The following is a 22,689-nucleotide window of genomic DNA, read 5'->3' as shown; positions in this document are numbered from 1 at the left end:
GTAAAAGACAATAAACTGAGTATGTCCTTAAAAGGGGAGCTCTAAAAGTCCTCTCAACTCTTCCCAAAAATATTCCTTCTCTGTCACAAGTATGCATTGCCATACTACCCTATACAGAGGAACAAGACCAGGAATGGCACTTTAATGAAAACATGACCTCAAAATTAAGTTTTATACATAGCCTGTTCATTAGACTCCGGTAAAAGCATATGAAAGGATACATAAGAATAGTGCCTTGAAAACTGAATACACTGTAAAACCAACACAAGGAAGAAGAGGAGTCTGAAACATCACTAATTAGGATTATTAGTTGAGTGACAAGCAGCTGGTATTTAAAGTAACATTTAAAGAAGCATTTTAAAGCAAATGAAAGCACAGCTTACAGAAATCATCCTGATCAACCTACTCCAACACAGAAGCCCCAAATTTTCTTCTCAGAAAATGGCAAGTGTATTAAAAAGACGACAAAAAAATCCTTTCCACTATACCAATTTGTGTTTCCTAAACTATCATCTTATTTTTCAGCTTATCAGGTATCAGCTTATTATAGTTTTGACTGAGGGAAATTCTTCTCTAGTTCCTATATTGAAATTATTCATTCAGCTACAGTCAAATTGTTTGTTTTTAATGTAGACGAATATGAAAAGAAAATCCCCTTTGTATGTCTTAGTTGGGTTTATAATTCAACAAGAGGCACCTCACAATTACCAAATCAAACTATGTCCTGATCATCCGCAGCCCCCCCTCATTAGGCATTTGACCCTGAGAGCTGAAGGCTCATAGTGTTACTCTGGTGAAGTTCCTTTCAAGGCCTAATTAAACCATCCTATTTCCATCCATTTTGCATTTTCACGATTCCCTCAGAAGTATCAGGAGTATCAAGGAAGCCACGAACTGTACGCGCTTAAACATCAAACGGTAAGACTTATATTTAGCTCAAAAAAGCTAAAACGTGGGTAGCCAAGTTTCAGTGGCAGATCCTCATTTGAAAGTAGGACCCGAGCCAGAGGAACCTAGCGATTGCTTTCCCTTCTCAGGTTGAATATGCAGAAAGGAGCAACGCAAGTGTCATGAGTGCCTCCCAGTCATTACCGCAGAACATCACACAATGCCATTTTTAACACCCACTGAAAGGAATACATTAGCTTTCAGGTATGCTCAACAGTCAGAGCGTGGATAGCTCGCTCCCGCGTTAGCAGTGCTGTGCGTGGATGCCCTGCACCTCACCCCAAGGTGGCAGTTCACAATTCTCTCATCTCGGTCCTGTCTGAACAGAAGCACATTTTCAACTGCTTTCAGATGAAACACAATGACCTGAACCAAACCAAAAAAGCAGCAAAATGTAGCAATGAAAAATGGTGGTTTCTTCCTATGGCAGGTTGTTTTTACTGGAGGAGGATTATAACCTCAAGGTACTAATTCCCGTTGATTTTCATCCTGATATCTCATGGGGAGCTGACCTGCCAGAAGGTCAAAGTATCTCAGTCACCACCACTAATGTAACTTGAACATTGAGGTAAGCGGACAACCTGTTTGATGTTATTCCATTTTCTGCTCATCAGCCTACTCTGATGCCATGGGATCAGCCTACGCCCCGTCAGGCTTGCTCGCAGTATAGTAGCAACTGCTAAAATGTGCAGCTTATCTTGTTCTCCTGCACTGGTGCAGTACTTCGTATTTTCTTTGCATTAGAAGGGGAAGGACATTACAACAGTTGTGCAAGAAATAAACCAAGGCATAAGCCACGTTTCAGGCCTCAAACCAACAGAATTACACCTATGCTGCATAGGAAATGAATCATCTGAGATCTTTCTATTGCAATTTTTTCCACCAAATATGAAACAATTACTTCTTACTGGAAGCAATGGCTTTGAACTGTACTAAGCTTGAAGGCTCCAGTTACCACCTCATGTTGAAATATGAAAAGTTATTTTCAGGAAACTGCACCCAGTTTTCATCTCAACTGCTTAACTGCCCAAGGTGAGGAGCACACGTGTCTCCAAGCAGTCCCGAAAACAGCTCCATGCAACAGCTACTCCCTCATCCCAACAGCTGCTGGAGGCTGAGCTGCACCCGCCTGGTTAAGGTGGAAGCTCTGGAGACAAAAATTCCAGAAAACGTACCGACGAACAGCCAAGACTTGCACACAGAAGCGTAGAGAGACCAACCAGTGTCTGGGGAGGGGAATCCTGACTGCAGGTTTTTGGGGTGGCTGGGTACAGTAGGACAGTTTCCCTGCCATTCCCTGGGAAGCACAGCCAGGGCCACGGTGGACCACCAGCAGCCTTTAATGCCAGCCTTGTCCTACAAACTGATGCCAAAGCTACCGGCAAGTTGCCTACCCCCATTCCCAAAAATACCACTTCAGCAAGGCTGCTGCCTCCAGAGCAAAGCCCAGGGGTTTTCAGTTGCTGTTCACGTCAGTAATTTCTCACCACAGACATCCTTTGAAGAAAACAAGATTGTCATAAAACAGGCCTGATGCTGAACTTTCAAACTGATGGCGAGCAGGCGGGGGGGAGGGTAGGACGTGATGACAGACTGGCCACATAAGAGACTTCTTGGTGTAATTTCTTTGTATTGCGGCTGTATGTAACAATTACACTGACACAGGTCCACTTTTAATGTTACCCATCGAGATCAAAGTAAGCCAAATAAGAAAGTGATAGTTTAAATTCACACAGTGTGTGATAGGGCACCACTTCTTCACGTGGCTGCAGAGCTGATTGCAGTGTTTCAGCCCTTCGGGAAAGTTCCAGTGTCCTGACTAGTGAGGCTAAAACTGAACTGGACCAAGGGAAATACATCTTCTGTATCATTTTAAGGTTGGTCCCAAAGAAAAACCATCGCAAAGCAGTCAGTCTCAAAACATATCCTAGAGATTATTTTGTCTTTTGTATTTAAGGACTATTTTTACAAGTACTCTTTTAAAAGTCATTAACTTCAAAATAAGATTGTGATTGGATTAGTTCCACCGAGTGGCTTGCACACCACATGTAGAAATTAGCACAGCTACTTAAAAAAGAAAAACTTTCAAATACTGTCAGTTGTCTGCCAAACTGTCTACTAAACAAACAAGCCCTCGGAGGGGGGAGGAAGGACACTGAGAGAGCTGGAGAATAGGACAGGATGAACTTCCTTGGAGGAAATTCCAGTAAATGCCATGAAGCATCAGATAAACAGGTTAAAAACTAAAGTAGTAGTATACTGGGCATATATATTGACATAGGAATTGGGAGGAGAGTTACTCCTTACTTACAGAACGTGCAGCTTATAGTCATAAAACTCTCTAGGAAGACGTAATTAATAAGATTTTATACATAGGAAGGGAAAAGGGAGAAGAAGGAGGAGCACCAGCAAAGTCACGCCAGTACTATCTCAGTGTAGGTGCGCTGTAATGATGCAAGATTGGGCTTGCATCACAAAGTTTGCTCGCTAAATTGCCAGCCTAAGCCACAGCATCTAGAGCTTTGTTTTCCTTGGATACAAGACAAAGGACGGCATCTGTGGAATTATACCAATGAAGGTTCTGGAGTGCAAGCTTTCCTGTCTATACAGGTCTGTGGTTTGAGATTTCCCACCCTGGCACCCCAAACCTTCCTGCGCTCCACACAAAATACCCATCCTGAGTTATACCAGTGCAGTGCCAAGGGACTGCATCGCTTTACTTACCGACAGGTGATTCACGGGGAACCAACTAGCTTGTACATTCTTCAAAAAAATAATGACAAAGAGGATCCATATGCAAACACTTCAGAAACTATAGCAGAGAGCTACAAACTAGAAGGCAGTAAGTTTTAAACACTCAGGTGCACATGAGCATTAGTGTTGGGTATTCATGGCCCCAAAGGGGGAGAATCCTTTCTTAAAAAAAGTCAACACCAATCTTGACTCCATATTTTTAATTCACTGCCTGAGGCATGATGGTTCTTACATCTAACTACTTGTTCAATTAATGTAATTAGTTATGAGAAATCAGATCTGAGTAGTAAAACCTTTTATTTTTAAGTACTTCCTTAACCTAGTTCCATACAAGTATAAAAACATACAGGTGGATTCCCCAAAAGTAATAAATGTACTTTGAATGCACTTAGGGTGATAAAAATATTATACAGATTCCAAAGGACATTGTGAAAGTTGACAAAAAACTTTCAGGAGTCAACCAGGCCCAGATGAGATGCAATGATTTGCACTTAGAGCCAGATGACGAGAATTTACTGTAATACAGGCTAGTTCTGTATGTTACATAAACTGTGGGGGTTTTAGTTCACTTTAAGGAAGTCCCAACGTTGTCCAAACAGATTAACCCTAAGAAGTTATTTCTGTACCTACAATATCTATAATGCTGACTTTGCATCCAGATATCAATTTATTATTTGCAAACAGTTAATTAGGTACAGTTTTGAAAATGCAATTACTAGTATCACATTAAAAAAAAATCCCCAAGTAACCTTGAAGAAGTTAACACAATAACCTCCTCCACATACCAAACCTCAGAGTAACAAAAATAAATAACAAGCGCCCAAGAAGCAGGAAACACAGTTTACATATCCAAAAGCAACTACTCCTAGAAGCAGTCAGAAAGCAGGCTCCAAATCAGGAGAAAGTCACAAAAATAGATAAAAGCATATAAGAAGAGAGCGAGGGAGAGAATCACAGATAGCAGGGACCCAGAGATCCCAGCTGTGGCTAACAGCCCCCTTCATCCTAGATCAGGAGCCAGTACTGCTGTCAGCAGGTTTCTTCACATTTTTTGACTACAAACTGAACTTGATTTTCACCTAGCCTGGGTTGCTAAACTCTAAGGACCAGTGATTTCCTCCCTCCCCACGTCAAGGTAGGCAGCTGTTGCATATACTCTTATTTCACCAGTCAGTTTGGTAGCAGACAGCCTACATGGCTGAAACAGCACAAAGATAGCCAAGTTCTTAATGTTTTAAATTCTGTGTAATGTCACAAAGAACAACTAATCCACAGAGCTTTCGCCGTGATGCACATCCTACCTTGGCAGTATTTTATCACTCCATCAGCCACACCAAGGACCAGAACAACCTAAGAGTGCTGGCAAAATGAAGATAAATTATTTGATCCAAATGGCAAGTTTTACTTATTCCCAGTGACAGAGAGGGAATAAAAACAAGACAAGAAGACAAACAACAGTTCGTAAGAAACGTGAATGAGTGTTGGTAGACCAAATAATTTTCTTTTTCACATCTGGGTAAATTCTGCCCTGTCCGTGGCATGACAATCTAAAAAGCTGATGTGATAGCCTAATATTTACAAGACAGCATCCAAAACAGATGTGTCATCACAGGGAATAAACTTCTAGGGGAAACGAAGTTAAAGTTGCTGTTCTTTCTCAGATTATGAAGCATATTTCAAAAAATTATCCCTTTTAGCTCTGGTGAAGCAGAGCATCTCAGGTCATAGTCAAGCAAGGACTTGATTCTATAACCAAATCGACCCACACCAGACAATCTCTCCGTTCTACTTTGCCTTCTTTACTATGTATTCCCTGAACTAAATACCTTGAGATGACTTCTCCAGGAAAACAAATACTACCTTTAAGTCTTAAATTTTAAAATGAAATGAATTCACATTTTCTAACCTACCCTTTGATCAAAGAAAAGAATCTAACTTTCTAATATGACCTGCTAGGTATCACAGACCACTGGATTTCCTCTAGTTGCTATGCCCTTAGTAACATTAAGTTATCTTGTAGCCAAGGACAGGAAGAGATTGCCATGCAATTTTAGAATCTCTGTTAGGAGAAAGTTAAGTGAGCAAGCACCTGTCAGAAGGACCATAAACACAGTTGCCCCCACCAAAAAGCAGGCAGATGGACTCGCTGACCTCAAGGCTGTTCAGAGCTGAAATTACAGAGCATAACTGCAGAGAAATTAGAGAGCAAAACATGTATTCTCAAAACCTGAAGGTATCAACTCATGATTATTTTCCCCTGACTTAAAAAAAAAGTCTAATTTCCACTTTGAGTTTGCATTGTTTCAGCTTTCAGTATTAAGTTCTCGATGTGATCAAGTTCAACAATTTAAGAAGTCCTTTAACACCGGAATAATCTCAGAGACTGGCTGAGGTGGGAAAGTACCTCTGGAGATCGATCATCTAGTCCACTCGCCACTGCTCAAAGCAGGGGCAACTAGACCAGAATGCTGAGGGCTGTGTCCAGTTGGGTTTTTAATACCTCCAATGAAGAAGACTTTGCAGCCTAAGAGACCTATTCCAGCATTTGATCATCCTCGCTGCAAAATCTTATGCTTGCATTTCAGTTTGTGCCTAAAGCCTTTTGTCCTGTCACTGGCCACCACTGAGAAGACCCTGGCTCCATCTTCTTCATTCCCTCCCATCAGGTGTTCAGACACCTCCTCTCCTCCAGGCTCAAGAGTCCCAGATCTCTCAGCCTCCCCTTGTGTATCAGATGCTTTGAGACCTTAACCACCTTCGTGGCCCTTCGCTGAACCTGCTCCAGTATGTCCACGTCTCTCCTGTACTGGGGAGCCCAGAACTGGACCCAGCACATCAGATGCATCTCACCAGGGCTGAGCAGGGGGAAGGATCGCCTCCCTCAACCTGCTGGTAATCCAATGCTTAATGCAGCCCAGGAGGTCATCGGTGGCCTTTGCCGTAAGGACACATTGCTGGTCCACCAGGACCCCCAGGGTTTTTTTCTGCAGAGCTGCTTTCCAGCAGGTTTGCCTCAGCCCATCCTCGTGCCTGGAGTTATTCCTCCCCAGAGGCAGGACTTTGCCCTTCCCTTTGCTGAGCTTCATGAGGTTCCTGTCAACCCATTTCTCCAGCCCGTCAAGGTCCCTCCGGATGGCAGCACAACCATCAGCTATATCAACCACCCCTCCCAATTCTGTATCTTGTATATCAGTCAAGCCATCCCTTAATATTAATTTCACTTAAGCAATATTTTGCTTAAGTAAGTTGCACTGTAGGGCATTTCCTTCAGACCTCAATTTTTGCTGCCCTATTTAACATCATCTTCTATTTTCAACTTTTTCTCTTTACAAGTACTAGCACTGAATTGTGTATGTTATTTTAAGTATCAGCTGCACCAAAACTGTTCACTGAGGCAGAAGCATCCCCTCTCCTGTTCCTTTTTTAATACATGCCAGGATGCAAGCCTCAGTGCCATTGCTCCTCAGCAGCGCGCTGGAAGCTGGCGTGCAGTTGCTTGTCCACTACAGACTTCTCAGAAGTGCTGCTTTCCAGGATACAGGCCTTCTTTCATAAGGCAGAGCTTGCATTCCCTGTTCTCTGGCATACAACTTTGCCTTTGGCTGTATTAAAGACACAGTGTGTTTGAATGTGCCTCCAGAGCAAGTTGAGAGAGCTCTATTATCATTTACTATTCTGCTAGCAATTACTGTCAGTAACAGTTTTCTTGTTTACTTCTGCAACAATGATGAAAGCACTCCACAGTATTGGGATTAGTGCAAATACTCACTGGAATCAATCAAAAGGACCCTTTTCCTGTCACTTAGCCAATTTTTAATCCAATGCCATACCGACAGTTACTTTTTTCTTAAAATCAAAACGCTTTACAAAATTAAACATCCTTTCTATCAGCCTCATTCACATGTCAGACAGTGACATCTTTGTTATCTTTTAGCTTTTGGTTGGTGGGGATGAAAGACAGGAAAAAAAGAAGGGTGAAGGTGGGAAGAGCTGGCTGTTGGATACTGCTGGTAAACATTTTGGGAACCACCACAAGCACTTTTTGCAGTGCTGTATACAGAACTCCATCGTTGTAACTGCACACTACTTAAACCCTACAGAAAGTGTTATTTCAAGACTGCTGGACATCCCAAGTATTAGAGAAGTTTTATGGATGTCAGAACAAGACTGGAAGAGCAGAACATTAGCAGAGATGTAAAAGAGACAACACCTAGGATGAAAGCAGAAACACAGGTGTCTATTCATGAGCTTTAATTTCTATTCATTGCAGCCCAAAGTTCAGAGAAAGCCCATTTGGCTTCTTGCACTGCTGCCTTCCCCCTCTTTCCCTTTCTGCTACCTACCTTGCTGTATAACTGTGCAGTTATTAGAACTATCCCATAGGCAATGGACAGCTAAATGGGATTTTCCAGAAGCCTGGAGAAGTCTTCCAGTGGAATCTAGCACTAACATATCACCTATTAAACACTGCACTAAAAATTCTGTTCTTTAAATGGATTTCTTCTCTCTTCAAAATTATCTACTCAATTCAGACTCATGGATTCTTCCACAAATGTACCTTAATCTGTTCAGAAGATAAATGACCATATGATTTAATTGTGCCTTCTTCACAAAAACCATAACTTACTTTCTTACGATCAGTACACCTTGATCCTTTTCATTTTCAAGTGCAGTCCCACTTATGAGTCATCTTTCCCTCCTCTCACACACATTTCTCAGTCTCTTCTTTTCATCCTTTTCCTCTTGTTTTAGTAAAAGCTGTAGGTAGGGCAAACTAAAATAGCATGTTTCACAACTGGACATGAGACATCCTTAAATTTAGATCAAATGAGCCCTTCCAAAGTACATGGGATCTTTCCATCCAGACAGATTTATAAAAGCTACATATAATTATGGAAAGGAATAGGATCAAAAATAGCCTGCGTATGATGGTCCTTCTCAACAGTATATGGATAGGAAGGACAGCCTTATTTTCTTAGCAGTAGGAGGAAAGGGTAAGACAACTGAGGGCAGCCATGGGAAGCCCCTACCAGCCCGTAGGCTTCCTAGATTGCTAAAAAGCCTAGAGTGTGGTAGATTCTCATACAAAAAAAAAAAAAATTAAGAAAATCCTTATTTTCTACACTAATTGTTTTCCCAACCTTAATTCCAAACTATATCAAACTGTAAAGCCAACATTACCCAAGAAAACTCGACTACATTTCACTATATGAGATTGCAAGTTCTTATCCAAGATAAAGCAAAAGCACTTTAAAGGCAGCCTTGGAAGAAACCTGCTTTGCCAGTCATCGGTTTGCCTTGGAAGTATAAAACTAAAAAAAAAAAAAAAGACTCAAACCTATCATCTTGACTTGACATCCATAACTTCTACCCTTTCAACAGACGCCTGTTGATGACAGCAGCGAGAGTCTTCTTACTCCCGACTTCCCTCCCACGCTTTGCACTGGCACGAAGCCCTCACGCACTCTGCGCTAACTTGGAACAAGTTCTGCAGCGTGGCCCTATGCTTTCCACAGCAAACTGGTAATTTCATGTCCACTTCAGGTAAATACATTTTATTGAATTAAATACAAGAAAGTAAATATGGCAGAGTTACAGTGTTCCCTGTGTAAAACACTGAATTCCAAAATAAATAGGAATGCTACACAGCTTTCACATTTTACTATCCTGCAAATGTTTCAATGCACAATGGTGCTAAAGAAAGTATCGGGAAAAAGATAGAAATTTTGGCAGCTGCTGTGGGCAGAGCTGAGGCTTCTGGCAGCAGGCAGCGTGTGGAAGGATTGCGAGATAAACACATCTGAAGTTTTTTGTTGAAGTAATCAATAACGAAACAGTTATGTTCAAAATTAGGCAACAGATTAAAGTGATAACTCTCATTTTGCAGCCCTATTCGTTACAGGCTGTCTCCAGAGTTAGTTAGTTAATAACCGCACTAGCTAAGTGTGTATGTGGAGGTTCCCTTACAACCAAAATGATATACCTCCTTTTAAGCTGAAGCCAAAATTCAGCAGTGTATTTTGGTCACAAGGGCCGAATTCTGCAGCAGTGTGAAATCAGCAGGGTACTCTCGCTGCCACGCAGGCTGGCTTCACCTCTCCACTTGAGGGGCAAAAAGGAGACTTTGCTATGATTGCAGTCACGAAACTCAACCTTCCTTGATGAACTTTCCATGTCACTAGTGTTCATTACCACTCACCCGACCAGAAGCTCTAGGAGCCTTCCCATGTCCATAACCCACGCAACATAAGCCCCTCGGCTGCAGCTATTGGCAGTAAAAGCCATCACAGTTGCTACATGCAAGGATTCCGTGACCTCTCGTGCAAGACCGCAATGCCTTTACTTTCATCCTTTAAAAATCAGTCACGTTAAAGCCCTGCTCAGAGTGACCGTACCTGTCAAAGCAGCACAGCCAGTCTTTCCTCAGGAGGTATTTCCTGATAGCGATGATTTCGGAGAAGGCCTCCAGTATTACAAGCGCACTACATACATAACTTCTAGGCACAAATTACACTTCTATCCTCACCTACTTCAGTGACTGCCGTCAGGCTGTAATTAAATTACAGGTAGCCTGGGAGCCTCGGTCCAGGACTGGAAGGCGAGCGTACGAGGCACAGCGCAAATGGAGCGCTGAGAAAACGCAGATTCTCGGTTTAAGCAACTGTGGATTTCCTCTGCAAATCGAGAACGTTTTCGGCCACACTTACCCCTTCGCCCGCTCACAAAACCCCTAAACTGCCCCCGAACCTTGAAAAGCCGAAAACCGGCAATGGGGGAGAACGCGCGAGAGATCCCTCCAGCCCTTGGGCACCGGCAGCTGCACGCGGTCGGTAACCTAAGCAGTAAGTAACAGCACAAAAGCTGCCCATTTCTTTCACAGAGCCATCTGTTAGCTTTTCGTCACGCGCAACTCCAACCCGCTTCGAGGCGATGCTAAGGTCGCACACGGGCAGCCAAAAAGAGGCATCCCACGCGCGGCCGGAGGACGCGTTTGCAGCCGAGGGGGGTGCCGAGGGGGCAGCCCCCCGCCGGCCGCCTCTGCCCCCAGCCACGCTGCCAGCCGGGCCGGGGAGCTCGCTGGGATGAAAACTAATCGCTCTCCCAGTGTTAGCTTTCAGCTGGAGCGGGTCCCCAGTCCGGCCGAGCGCGGGGCGGTACGAGGGGCAGGCGCCAAGGCAGGGAGGGAGGCGGTGGGACTGCCTGAGCAGGGCAGGGAGGGCAGCATGACCCCCGCTCCAACTCGGATCGCCATAAGCTGACCCTGAGACCACGTCCCCAAAGCGTCTCCCAGGATGGTTCCAGGAAATCCCCTCTGTCACGGGAAGCGCTCCGAGCAGCACGGACCCGATCCCCAATTCGTCCTTTCCTTCCTACCCTAGCAGGCAATCCAGGTTACCCTGACTATGAGAGGATTACATTTCATTTCCGAGAACAGGCCGAGAGGAAGCAGGAGGATATTTTAGCTTCCAAGACAAACAGCCGTTCCCGTGCTGCTGAACTGAACGGATCTAACGTGTTGGGCTGGGGCGCGATGGTGAGGAGCAAGGGGAAGACCTTTGTCCTTCACTCAACCACTGCAGATACCTGTCAGGACTGGATTGCCTCGTGTTTCAGTCCCCGCGTGAAGCTAGCGACAACCTGAAGGATCTTGACGTGGTATTTAATCCTCTTCTATAGGTCATTGTCTTCAGAAACACCGAACAGTTTACCAAGCAGCACAACCATTTAATAATAGCACGTGACTATTGAATTTAATAAGCTGAAAGCAAGTTTTGTTATATCTACCCCAAAAGAGTATCTTCAAAGTGTAACAAGGAAGAAACTGGAACCATCAGTCAGTAATATTATCACTCTTTTCTCACAGCCGGAGCTGCATCCATCAGATGCACTGCAGAAAACAAGGAGAACAAAGCTAATCAAATACCACCACCTTTCTTCCTCCCCATTATTGCCTCTCCTAAGATTGACCACATTTGTGGTTAAATGCAGGGAGTCAAACTTCCTATAAGCAGTGTCGTTACGGTTCCAGATTTCCACTGTGGTTCAGCCGTATCACAGCTCTGGAAACGCATACTGGCATATGTTCAAACCACTGCCTTCACTCATTAAGGTGAAAAAATTCCATATTGTGACTGTAAAAGGTTCTTACCCAAATCACCTTGCTGGCCTGCCGCCTTAAAGATCTTAACACGGAGCTTAAAAAAAAAATTTTTTTTAAATCACTTTGTTGAAATTGGTAGTCTGGATAAAAACACTTAGTGAAGGGACTGATGCGATTTCACCATGCCAGGGGAGATGCAAGCAGCTAATTAAACTGGAGAAGCAGAAGCCCAGCTCCTCAGGATCTCCAGGGCACACCTCGTTCCACTGCCTCTGAGGACTCCTGCTCAGCCCCCACAAGCCCCAAGGCTGTGTATATATATATATATATATATATGTGTGTGTGTGTGTGTGTATGTATATATATATCTCCTGTCTTTTTGTCTGAGCAATCCAAAGCCTTCATCAGTTCTTCCGCAATTTGAAGCTCACGTCACTGAGATCAATAGTCCAACCTCAGCCGTAGCCAAGATGGTAGATGCAGCTGCTGACCTGGTGGCAGGACGAGCAACTTGTCCCCTCAGAAAGCAAGTCTGAAGACAACACAATCTCCACAAACTCACAGGTAACTCCAAGCATCTGCTGGTAAGTGTAGCTCCTCACAACAACAGAAGCTCCTAAGCCTGTCTTTAAAAAAGGATCAGTTCATTGCAAAATGGACAGAGTGAAGCATGCTGGGTTTTGGACCCTTTTTCTGAATAGAAAAATCGAATCAGAGTACTACAACCATGTGACGGTAGTCAAAGTAGACCTAAGAAAATCAAAGTTTCAACTCCACCTCTGAAAGCAATAGGAAGCTAAGTGAAAGCTGAAGTTTCTCCACTCTACACAGTTACACACAAGAACAAGAAAGCAACTAGTCATGGCCCTGATCGCTATTACTATCCAAAAAATTCCAGTCTTACGTGCATAGGGTGCAGATGCACAAACAGGTGGACTTCTAGTGACACATGCATAAATATCTCCCCCATGTAAGTGTGCCGCTCCAGCAGTCCTGACCTGCACACCCACCTCTGTTCAAACTAACACACTTACTAAGTTACACCCCACATTTTTCCTCAGAGGAGAGCGGACTGTGTACCTTCCCACACTCTTAATTCCAGATACTCTTTTAATTCAAGGCTCTAGCTGGGAAGATCACTGCACCTGCTGCATGCTGGGGCTCCTGCCCATGCAGTCATGGAGGGGCACTCAAACACAAGGCAGAGCGAGAAGGAGGACAAAAAGCATCATCTCTGGTGTTCAGGGAGAAGCGAAATACTTGCAGAAGGCGTTCAGCATTACTTTGCAGCAGAAGGAACAATACGTTTTTGTACAATTTGCACAACATTAACCAAAGGGTCTGGGGCTGAATCCAGACAAAGTATCCAACACCAGTTTTTCAGAAGGAAAGCAAACCCTCCAGGAGCATTACAGCTGCTGGCAGGCAGGCTGTGCCTAATCTTCTAGAATGCCATGCCTAATCTTCTAGCATGCCACGCTTGCACAATCAGTGAAAGAGACAGGGCTGCCCTGGTGGACAAGTCCGTTTGCTGGGATCTTTATGCTGACCCTCTTGTGTCATTGCACTATTATGCAAAGTTCAAGAAGTTTAAAACTGTTCCAGATCTGTTGGCTTTTTCCATTTCGACAAGGCATCGCCATTGAACAAGTCAATAGGCAAGCTCAAGTATCTGATATTTTTAGCTAGATATACTATAGCATCTCACAGGTGCTTAGAGCTTTCTCCCTGCAAGGTCTTAAGGAGATTCCTCCCTTCTCAACTGCCAGTTGAGCAGAGTTTGGGGGCTGCTCTTCACACGCTGAGGCAACCGAGCTCTTCAAATGGCTGGGAAAGCCATGTTTCTCCACTTCAAATGAAGTACTAGCAACAGATAAAATGCCTGTCTGGTACAACTGGTGCTGCTTCCCCCCGTTGGAGGAAGTAGAGAAATGTGTTCAAAGTGGCACTGAGGCCATCAAAAGAACTAAAGGGTAGACAAGAAAACAGAACTAGACAAATCTGAAGGGGAGAATAAAAAGGCTGAAATTCTGATCCTTTCTTACTGAACACAGAATGATTTGATAACTCCTGAAATACCTGATTTTGGCCTTAAAGAGAGAGTCTGTCTTAGTGTCTGCATTGCAGATGAGAACAATTCCATTTTTGCTTGCTCTGACATATTGCTAAATTGATTATTCTCCAGGACTGGAAAAGAGGGAGAAAGGAGGGAGATGGTAATCACCGTTATAAAATTCTTTAAGGTGAAAGAAGTGAATGCATCTTACTTTTCCTAGCAACCCTCTTTGCTAATTCTGAAGCAAATAAATCACACTAAGGATAGTATCCTGAACATATGGCTTTCTCTGAATAAGGGGAATTTGCCTGCCTCCGAGCTTGCTTTTCTCTTCCTTTTTTTTTTTTAAATTTAATTAAATATGTCAGTCTCTGGAATCCCCTACACATTCCCTTTCACAGCAAAGTGGGTTTCTGTCCCGCCCCCCCCAAAAAACCACAAAAAAGCTTTATAAGTATTAACTTATTTCTGTCCACAGAAGGCTGTACCTAAGCTTAATGTCTAGCCAACAGCACGCAACCTGTTCACTAGTGTTGCATTCACTTCCCACATATTCAACAAAAGCATGATGTTACCAACACGAGAAAAGGGAAGGACTTCAGCACCCCAAGGCCAGCAGCAACATGAAGACAATCTTTAGAGAACGGGTCACAAGCAAACAATGTTGGAGGCCTCCAAATCATGTTGCACCTTTCCTGTAAACACCTACAAAGCACATGGCTCCAAGTACAGCAACTCATGGGATGTGTTTTTATTTTGCCATTTCCTTCTCCATGCACAAAGCACCCTGCGTTGCATGGTCTGGACTTTGTACACTCCCCTGTCTCTCTGTGGAGCAGCTGAAGCAGAGGACCACCGGGAGGGACGCTGCTAACCTCTAGATCTGGAAGACCCTTCCTGCAGGGGCCTTGCAGGCTCTCGGTTGAATGAAGCGGTTTTTGCGAGGGCCCTGAGAAGGGGGAAATACCCCCTGAAGCTCCTCACTCCCCTGCCTGCAGTCCAAGAAGGCAGCTGGTAGCAGCGCGCAGAAGACGGTCACAGAGAAGCTTGCCAACAGGAATGAAAGGGTAACGAGGATGCCAAAAGGCAATGGTCTGCATTTTTCTTTTGTAACAAATAAAAACAAGCAACAAAAATGTGACTAGCAATGGAAATCAGAAAGAAAATTGAAGTGATTTTATAGAAAGTAGTGTGAACCAAAGTCATACCAAAAGCCACCTGAATTTTTCTCTATCATATGCAATTTCCCATGTTCATTTATGTCATCTTCGCAGTGTCAATTTTCGAGAGAACAATTCTCAGCTCAGCACGACAGAAAAGTAATACCGACGGGTATGCAGAACATTAGCATGTTATAAATAAACTGCTAATTTGAGGTGGGAAAAATCATCAAGGCAGCTCTTACGATTAAGAAAGAAAATGAGCAACTCGCTTATGCTTTCAGGACACTGTCTTTTACAAAAAGAGCTTTTTCTAACACCCAGTTCCTGAGGGAAAAAGAGAATAAACCCAGTGAAATACCCACTGTCCAGACAAAGCAGCCGGTGAAAATGCTATTATAATTTTTAAAGCCCTCCCTGCCCCCACCTCAAGTAGTAAGTTGTCTTTTCTACCGGCTCAAGAGGTTTGTGCTTAAAAAGAGTACTACAGCAGAGTTGTGAAGTTTCGGCTTCCTCTCACCCGACTCACAGTTTTACATAACTCTCAAGAGACATTTTTAGGTTACAGATACTGCGCAGCCGAAACAAAAAAAGGACGAGATGCAGAACTATTATACAGCAATTTGGATCTGGGTTACTTGGAGCCACTCGATAAAAGTCTTACCATGAAAAGTAAAACTTTATTCCGCTGAGCCGACGGCCAAGATTATTCGTGCTTGCGATAGCCCTGATCACCACCCTCCGTCTGCCCCGCGCGGGGTTCCCTTCCCACCCTGTCCCCGGTCTGCGAGGACAGATAACGCCCCACCGCCGCATGGCTGCCACCTCGGGTATTATTTCTGTACCACTCCAGCATTGTCGCTCTTTACCAGCATGCCACTTACTAAGCATTATTATAAAAATTTCTGCGAATATCTATGTTCGCCACGAGCGGGGATAATGGCCTCATTGCAATAGCCTTGATAAAAGCTCCAACAAGACAGCTTTCAGATATCGCCACACAAAAGCCTTCTGTGAGAGCTGTAACCAACATCAATTCCCGCTATGCGAAGACATTAGACAAAGTGTGAACTAGCTTACTGTACGGGGACAAAAAACTGTCAATGTGTGGGACCAACGCTGTCTAAAAACACAACACTGGCAAGGCAAAATAACACCAGCATATATACATGGTAATTGCCATTTAATTCCAGAGTTAGCAGCACAAGAAAACAAGTACTGAAGGCACTATTAGGTTACTAGCATCACTCAGGACATTATAATTCCATATAATGGCATTTCTAGTGTCTCTGGTTGGAAAAACGACTTTAAAACCGGCAGATATTAGAAGAGCCCAAGCAGAGGGCGAAGTAAAGCCCAGTTTCCATTACAGAACCAGCCAGAGAACACAGCAAACCCTTCAGACCTGCTCCTTAAAGCACGTATTTTCCAGCACATGGTAGACAACCCGATACACACAAACCACCATTCCACCTACGATACAAGACAAAACCCCTTCTGCACATCATTTTGTATTTTTACATACTTATCTACTTACACTGTGGTAGCACCCAAGAAGCCACAAGACTACTGTTAACATAAATGGACTGTACCAACATAAATGCCAGGCCAAGAGGTTACTTTTTTACTTCCAGACCTGAAATTTGCCAGACGACACCTCTTAAATGGGAGTCTCAGTAGAAGGGATGCAAGCAAGTCTGCATGCCAGTTTGTTGCTGAACAACATGCAAGGCAAATTTGAAAGCTAAGTTTTATAGCGAGCATAACACACTCACTCTATGGAGAAGTGCTTCACTCTAAAATTACATCTGTACTTTTAAGATGTGTAAAAATCATGAAATCCTACAGTGCAGATTCAGTGGCTTGCAGAAGAAAAATTTATCTGTTACTGCACTCCAATTTTAGTAAGATTTTGTAACTAACGTGTAGAACCAAAATGAAGAGAAAGTCTTATTTAGAGAGAACTAGTAGAGTGGATCGATAAGCCTGACATGATATATAAGAATTTGACTTTTGCACCGCATGGTGACAGCCACCATCGAGACCTAAACCAGAGACTTTTAACATCACCTTAATTAACAAGGAAGGAAGTTTGCCAATGAGTTTCTTCCCCACCCCGCTTTCTAGCAGCAAGTTATGCAATACGCAACAACCTTTGAACCAACAGCTATACAACAACCAAAAAAAAAATACCCCCCACAAAAAAAAACCCAACAGAATACCATTGTAAAAAGAAAGTCTTTCAAGAAGTTCATTAATGAAAATTACTTCTAGAATCTATGCATATATTAACCAATACACACATACCACAACTTGTAGCAGGAATGCTGGAGCTGAAGCAGCCAAGGCTAAGCAGACACCTCTTGTACTGGGAAACTAGATAACAATTTAATTTTACCAAAAATAGTTGTTTAGATACTTTCTATGAGTTTTCACACATCTTTGCAAAACAACTAGTGGCTTGCAATGTCTGTGTGATGAGACTGTAAGATCCCGTTGTAAAGATGTAGAAATGAAAGCCAAAATAATAGCAGCCTCTGCTTTAACAGTGGCTTGTCCCTATAAAACTCAAGATACCAAGAATGCAACATCTGCAGTACTGCAGCTGAACATCACAGGAAGCACCCAGTATCTTCCTAAAAAGCAACTCCTAGGTCCCTGAAGTCCTTGAAAATGCCGTCAATCTTAGGTAGTGGTCACTTCTGGGCCTAGATGCAGCCACATACGAGTTGGATGAAGTCTTGAAAGTAGACGCAGGTAATCAAATTAAGTCTCCTACTTAAAACGAAGTGACGAAACAGGATATGGGTTTTACTTCTAGAGGCCGGTTATTGACATCCCTGTGGAATAAATGAAAGCCACACTTGCCCCCCTAACTCAGTGCAGTCACAGAAAAGATGCTTGGCTGATAGTGAAAAGGTGATCTTCAACGCTCCACCTTTCCTTCCTAGCTTGGTCCTAGGCAAAAGACCTTGGGTACAAAAGCCTGAAAGCTGCAGGGCATGCACATGCAGTGCTGACAGAGTTAGCGTGTTACTTTTCACACTGTAACAGTTCAGCAACTGCTCACATGCCTAAGTAGGACAGGAGAGACACAAGACACGCCATTAACCTTAGGCAAGTTCAGTTTGCAAACAGTTACCAACACATTTGAGATGTATTCATATATGTATAAAAGGAAGGCTAAAACGCATGATGTAGAACACTCCTACCACATAGCAGAGGCCATTTTCAGTACGCTCCAGCTTCATCAACACCCAAACTCTTTGTCTTCTCCCTTTACAGGGCTTGCAGATGGAAATATTTACCACAGCTCACGCTGAGCCCACAAGGCATTAAGAACTCCACGGACACCACGAGATCCAGCAAATAGCAGCACCATCCAAGCAGACAGCACAGTACTTCAAGAGACACCCATGCCAGGCATAGCACTTCCAAGCGTGGTTTTGGACCAACTTACTTGAGGAAAACAGAAGTGAAATAGTTCCCTTTTAAAGATGTGATAAATTGGGCAATTTTGCCAAGTCTGTCTTCAAACAGAACTGAAATTGAAACCGAGTCCAAATACCTCATCAGCAGCACCTCAAGCAGGGCAGCCTCCCTCCCACCGCCCCGGGGAACCCGAAGGGGGTTTCTCCTCCCGGCAGCAGCAAACCCGACTCTGCTCTTGAAAAACAATGCGGGAAGCGATTAACTCTGCCAGCCAAAACAAAAGCCTGAAGCCCAACTTACTCATTTGCGAGGATGAGAGTTGCCACCATACATACACACGCAGCGCTGCCAGCTGTAAATGAGATTATTTGCAGAGACTGTAAAACCTGGAGATTTAGTTACTCTAAGAAGAGGTTTCCATCTGCCGAAGCCTCGCTCTGGGCAGGGCTGGATCTCCGTTACCGCCGTGGGTGCACGAAGCCCACCCGAACCCCTGTCGCCGTCTCCAACCCACCCTTGGCGGGCAGCTCCTCCACAAGGCAGGCCTAAGGCCCCAGCCACCCTCCCACCCCACCGGGACAGAAGCAAAGCCTGAAGGTTTGAAAGGCATCGTGCTCGAAGCTACTGAGAAAAGCTCCCATCTTCGTTTCTCCCCCAGTCCCCCTCTGGGGGCTCTGGGCAGAAGGGGTGGGCCGCGTTCCCCTCCCACAGCCGCACCACAGCGACCGGCCTGCGCAGATGGACGCTCCGAAGAGGAACGGCGCTACTTCGTTTTCCTTTTTCCAACCTACGCTCTGTAACGAGCCGTTCCCGCAGTAGTCCAGCACGCTCATCCCCATGATCCATACCTCCCGTTCCCCACGATCCATACCTCCCGTTCCCCCCCCCAGGGCCAGGTTAAGACCTCGTGAAACAAGCTGGCTCTGAAAGGGTCTCTGGCTCCTGCTAGGCCTGCAAAGTGGGTCTACCACGTCTTCAAGACGTCTTTCAAAGCTGCCGATCGTGAAAACTCACAACTAACAGACAGGCTTGTTTTCACACCCGTGGGGTTCTTTTATAAAAGGAGGCCTTCATTTTAGTGTTAACGGCTTTCATTTCAGGAGAAATTAAATGGTCTAGCACTCTTCAGCTTGGAGAGGACAACGGACAACAGAAGATAACGTATCATAAACTGTGTAGAGAAGCATATATAAGAAAATCATTTTCCCCTATCACAGTATCTAGGATCACCCAATAACACTATAGACAGTAAGTTCAAAATGAAAATTAAAAAAAAAAAGAAAAAGGCAGAAACAAAATTATTTTTTCTTCCATATGAGATAACTTAATCATAGATAGAACTCGTTGCTACATAAGGTCAGAACTACAACTAGATTCAAACAGGGATTAGACAAAAAACACAGGCCACAGGTAGCTGTAAAACTCACTGTAACCCCTGACCAAGCAAGTGCTCTCTCAAAGCAAGAAGGGCTGTCCTGTGCAAGCCCTCTTCTTGTGTTCCTTCCTCAAACGTTTGCCACAGTCATCGTCAGAGAAGTAGTGGGTGAACCTTTCATCTTGCAAAATACAGCTGTGCCTAAGTTTAAAGATTCCTTTTTTTTAAATGCTTGCACATACTCACGAATGAGCACACTAATAGAGCAGCACCAACATACCTGGGATAAAACAAGGGGAAAGAAAATGCCTTTAATTGCTCAATCAGTTGAAGCAGCCTCCACAGAAGAATAAACTGGCCGTAAAGTGACCCATATCCAGCCTTTGGCAAGCAGTCTGGTGGCACAAGGAAGATACACCTTCATGGTGAGAACAGGCAAAGCTAACTTTGGAAAACTGAGGCTCGGTGAGCCAATTTAACACCTCAACACCACTGCGTGGCAAAGCTCCCATCTCCTTCCTTCATCTCGCTCACCCCATCTTGGGCCACATATGCCCAATACCTACCGCATGCCAGCCCCAACGCTCGTCAGACCCAGCTATCTCACCTCGTTAAAGCAGCAGAAAACCACCCCCCCCGGCAGCTGGATGCTCCCCAAGCACAGAGGTAGGGGAAGAGTGCTGCCTGGCCAGGGGCAGAGCAAAGGAGACGGTGAAGGAGAAGCAAGCCGACTCCTTCCAGCAACAGTAAAGCCTCTGAGTGTCTCAGCTGCTCATGGAAACGTGCCAGCATCCCTTATCATCGTGAGGCTACCATACTTCAGCAGTTCTGGTGCAGACGGAGCCACACCAGCATTGCCGGACCCTGTATGAGGATAGCGAAGCCGCCGTCAGCAAGCACAGCAACCTACAGGCTATTCCTGTACCATTTTATTAGGATGCCTGCTTTCCACTAGATGCTTGTTGGCACAGTTAGGGCAACCAGGATTTATACCTCTTTGAACTCTCCTCAGACAGCTGTGCCAAAGGACCATGCGGTACCTCCTTGGGCTCAGCAGCAGTCTGTTGCTGGAGGAGATGGATTTAAACCAAAGAAACTCCCTTAAATGCTTTTTGAATAAGCAAAGGCCCCGGCCTCATGCTAGCTTTCATTCCTAATAACACAAACTATGAGGCAGAGAAGTGAGAAAATGGGTCTGAATATGGAAACACCTGTGTCTTCACAGACAAACCTTTTTATTCCTGCAAAATAAAGAAAAGCTCCTACTTAACTACCCACTTCCTCTTTGCAACTTACAGGTTTTTCTCCCATACCTCGAATCCTTGTTCAGTATTTATGCCCTGTTTGGCCTGCTCCTTTACCTAAGGCCTAGGAGAAAGATCGTGTGTTACCCCATTTTTCTCCCTTTCCAGCTGTGACTTGCTGAGAAGGAGGGAGGAAGAGGTGCTTTCTAAACCACCAGAAAAATGAGAGAGGTGCTAAGTATTCAGTTTGTAAATGTAAATCCTCCCAGCCCCTTCTGAAGTATGCCGAACCAGCCTCTCCACAGCTCATGTCATCTAAAGGCCACAGGAGTTCTCTAAAGATATTCTTGTTAAGAGGATTTAGCCCCTTTTAAAAAGGACTTAACATGTGGGTGGTGTCTCCATTTAAGCATTTTCTCATGGCTAAGAAAATGGCCCTCTTCTTAAAGGCTTATCTTTATAACCCAAAGACAGTAAGAAATTCTCCACTATTTGAATTAGAAACATTTTGAGCAGCTTGCTTTTATAGCAGCCCCATTTTTAAGTACTGGGATTTGCAAATGGTAGTGACTTTCTCACACCAAGCTGGAAGGCAACACCAGCGAGAACACTTTTGGGGTACCTCATCAAACATTAATTTCTCCTATGTTTTCGTGAGGACCCGAGTTGATTCGAGGGCTCACTGCCACCAAAACAGCACGGTGACACTACCCCTGTGCCCTCTCCCTGGCCACCACCTTCCCTTGATGGTCCCTGGCACTTAGCAGACCTTCCATTAGCTCGTTCAACCTGCCTGCCCAGCAGAAAAGTGTTTATTTATTTATTCTGGCCAGGGTTAATTTTCCATCCTGGGAAGCCTGAGATTCCAGAAGGGAAGCGGCACCAGACCCCGGGGAGGGCAGGGGAGGACGCAGGACCGCCTGCCCCTTGCAGCAGCACTGACCCCGTCGCCGGAGGCTCAGGCTTTCCCCAGGAGCGCAAGCTGGTAGTTACTTTGCAAGGGTTAATTCTTCATTACCGCTTGTGTTTAAGCCATGGCGGGGGTTCAGATCTGCCCGGTAACACTTTCTATTAACTCCACAGGAATCACCAAAAAGCTCCTCAGGTTGAAAGGGCGGGCAGCCTGGGTCACAGCCTCCCAGAGCCTGGGCTCACCAGGGTACAAAAGCCCGGTTAGCAGCCCTCAGCCGCGGGAGCAAGGAACAGGTTTTTGGACAGTATCGAGACACCTGCTTGGGAGATGGAGGAGTGTGCAAACTCTCATCAGTCTGGGGCTGGAGCTGCCTGTTGTTATGGCCTAGGCCACTTTTCAAGGCTTTTCCAGCGCCTAGATAAAGTAACACAATCACAGATAAAGTAACTAACAAATTCCCAGGGGAGAAGCAGCTTACTCCGGCAAAACAAACTTTTTCATTTGCTGGTATAGTCAAACGCCTCCCTGAACTAAACTATACCTCTGTACTAACTCTTTTCCAGTCATACCATAGCTTATATTTGGAAGTGATGGGTGGGTTGCCCGTGCAGTTACATCTACAAAGCTAGAGTATTTTCATAACCCTAACCAGTGCAGGTGTACTGGCCAAATTTTAGACTTATCCCTACAGTCTTTCGCATAGCAG

General features: G+C 44.5%; 1 protein-coding gene across 4 annotated transcripts in view; it reads right to left on the bottom strand.

Annotated features, from left to right (window-relative positions):
* The window catches only part of E2F3 (E2F transcription factor 3), a 43,375-nt gene that overhangs the window by 17,990 nt on the left and 2,696 nt on the right, over positions 1 to 22,689 (bottom strand). Inside the window, exon 1 of one of the 4 annotated variants that reach the window (XM_069809208.1) lies at positions 15,684 to 15,788. The exons of the other annotated variants lie outside the window; for them this stretch is intronic. Within the exon in view, the coding sequence (XP_069665309.1) occupies positions 15,684 to 15,686 (3 nt within the window). The 5' untranslated portion in view covers positions 15,687 to 15,788. Of the gene's footprint in view, positions 1 to 15,683; positions 15,789 to 22,689 lie in introns of those variants that run through there. 4 annotated transcript variants of the gene reach the window in all.

The sequence above is a fragment of the Haliaeetus albicilla genome, chromosome 21, assembly GCF_947461875.1.
Source record: "Haliaeetus albicilla chromosome 21, bHalAlb1.1, whole genome shotgun sequence".
Lineage (NCBI taxonomy): Eukaryota > Metazoa > Chordata > Aves > Accipitriformes > Accipitridae > Haliaeetus > Haliaeetus albicilla.
This window is presented reverse-complemented; position numbering and strand designations above follow the sequence as displayed.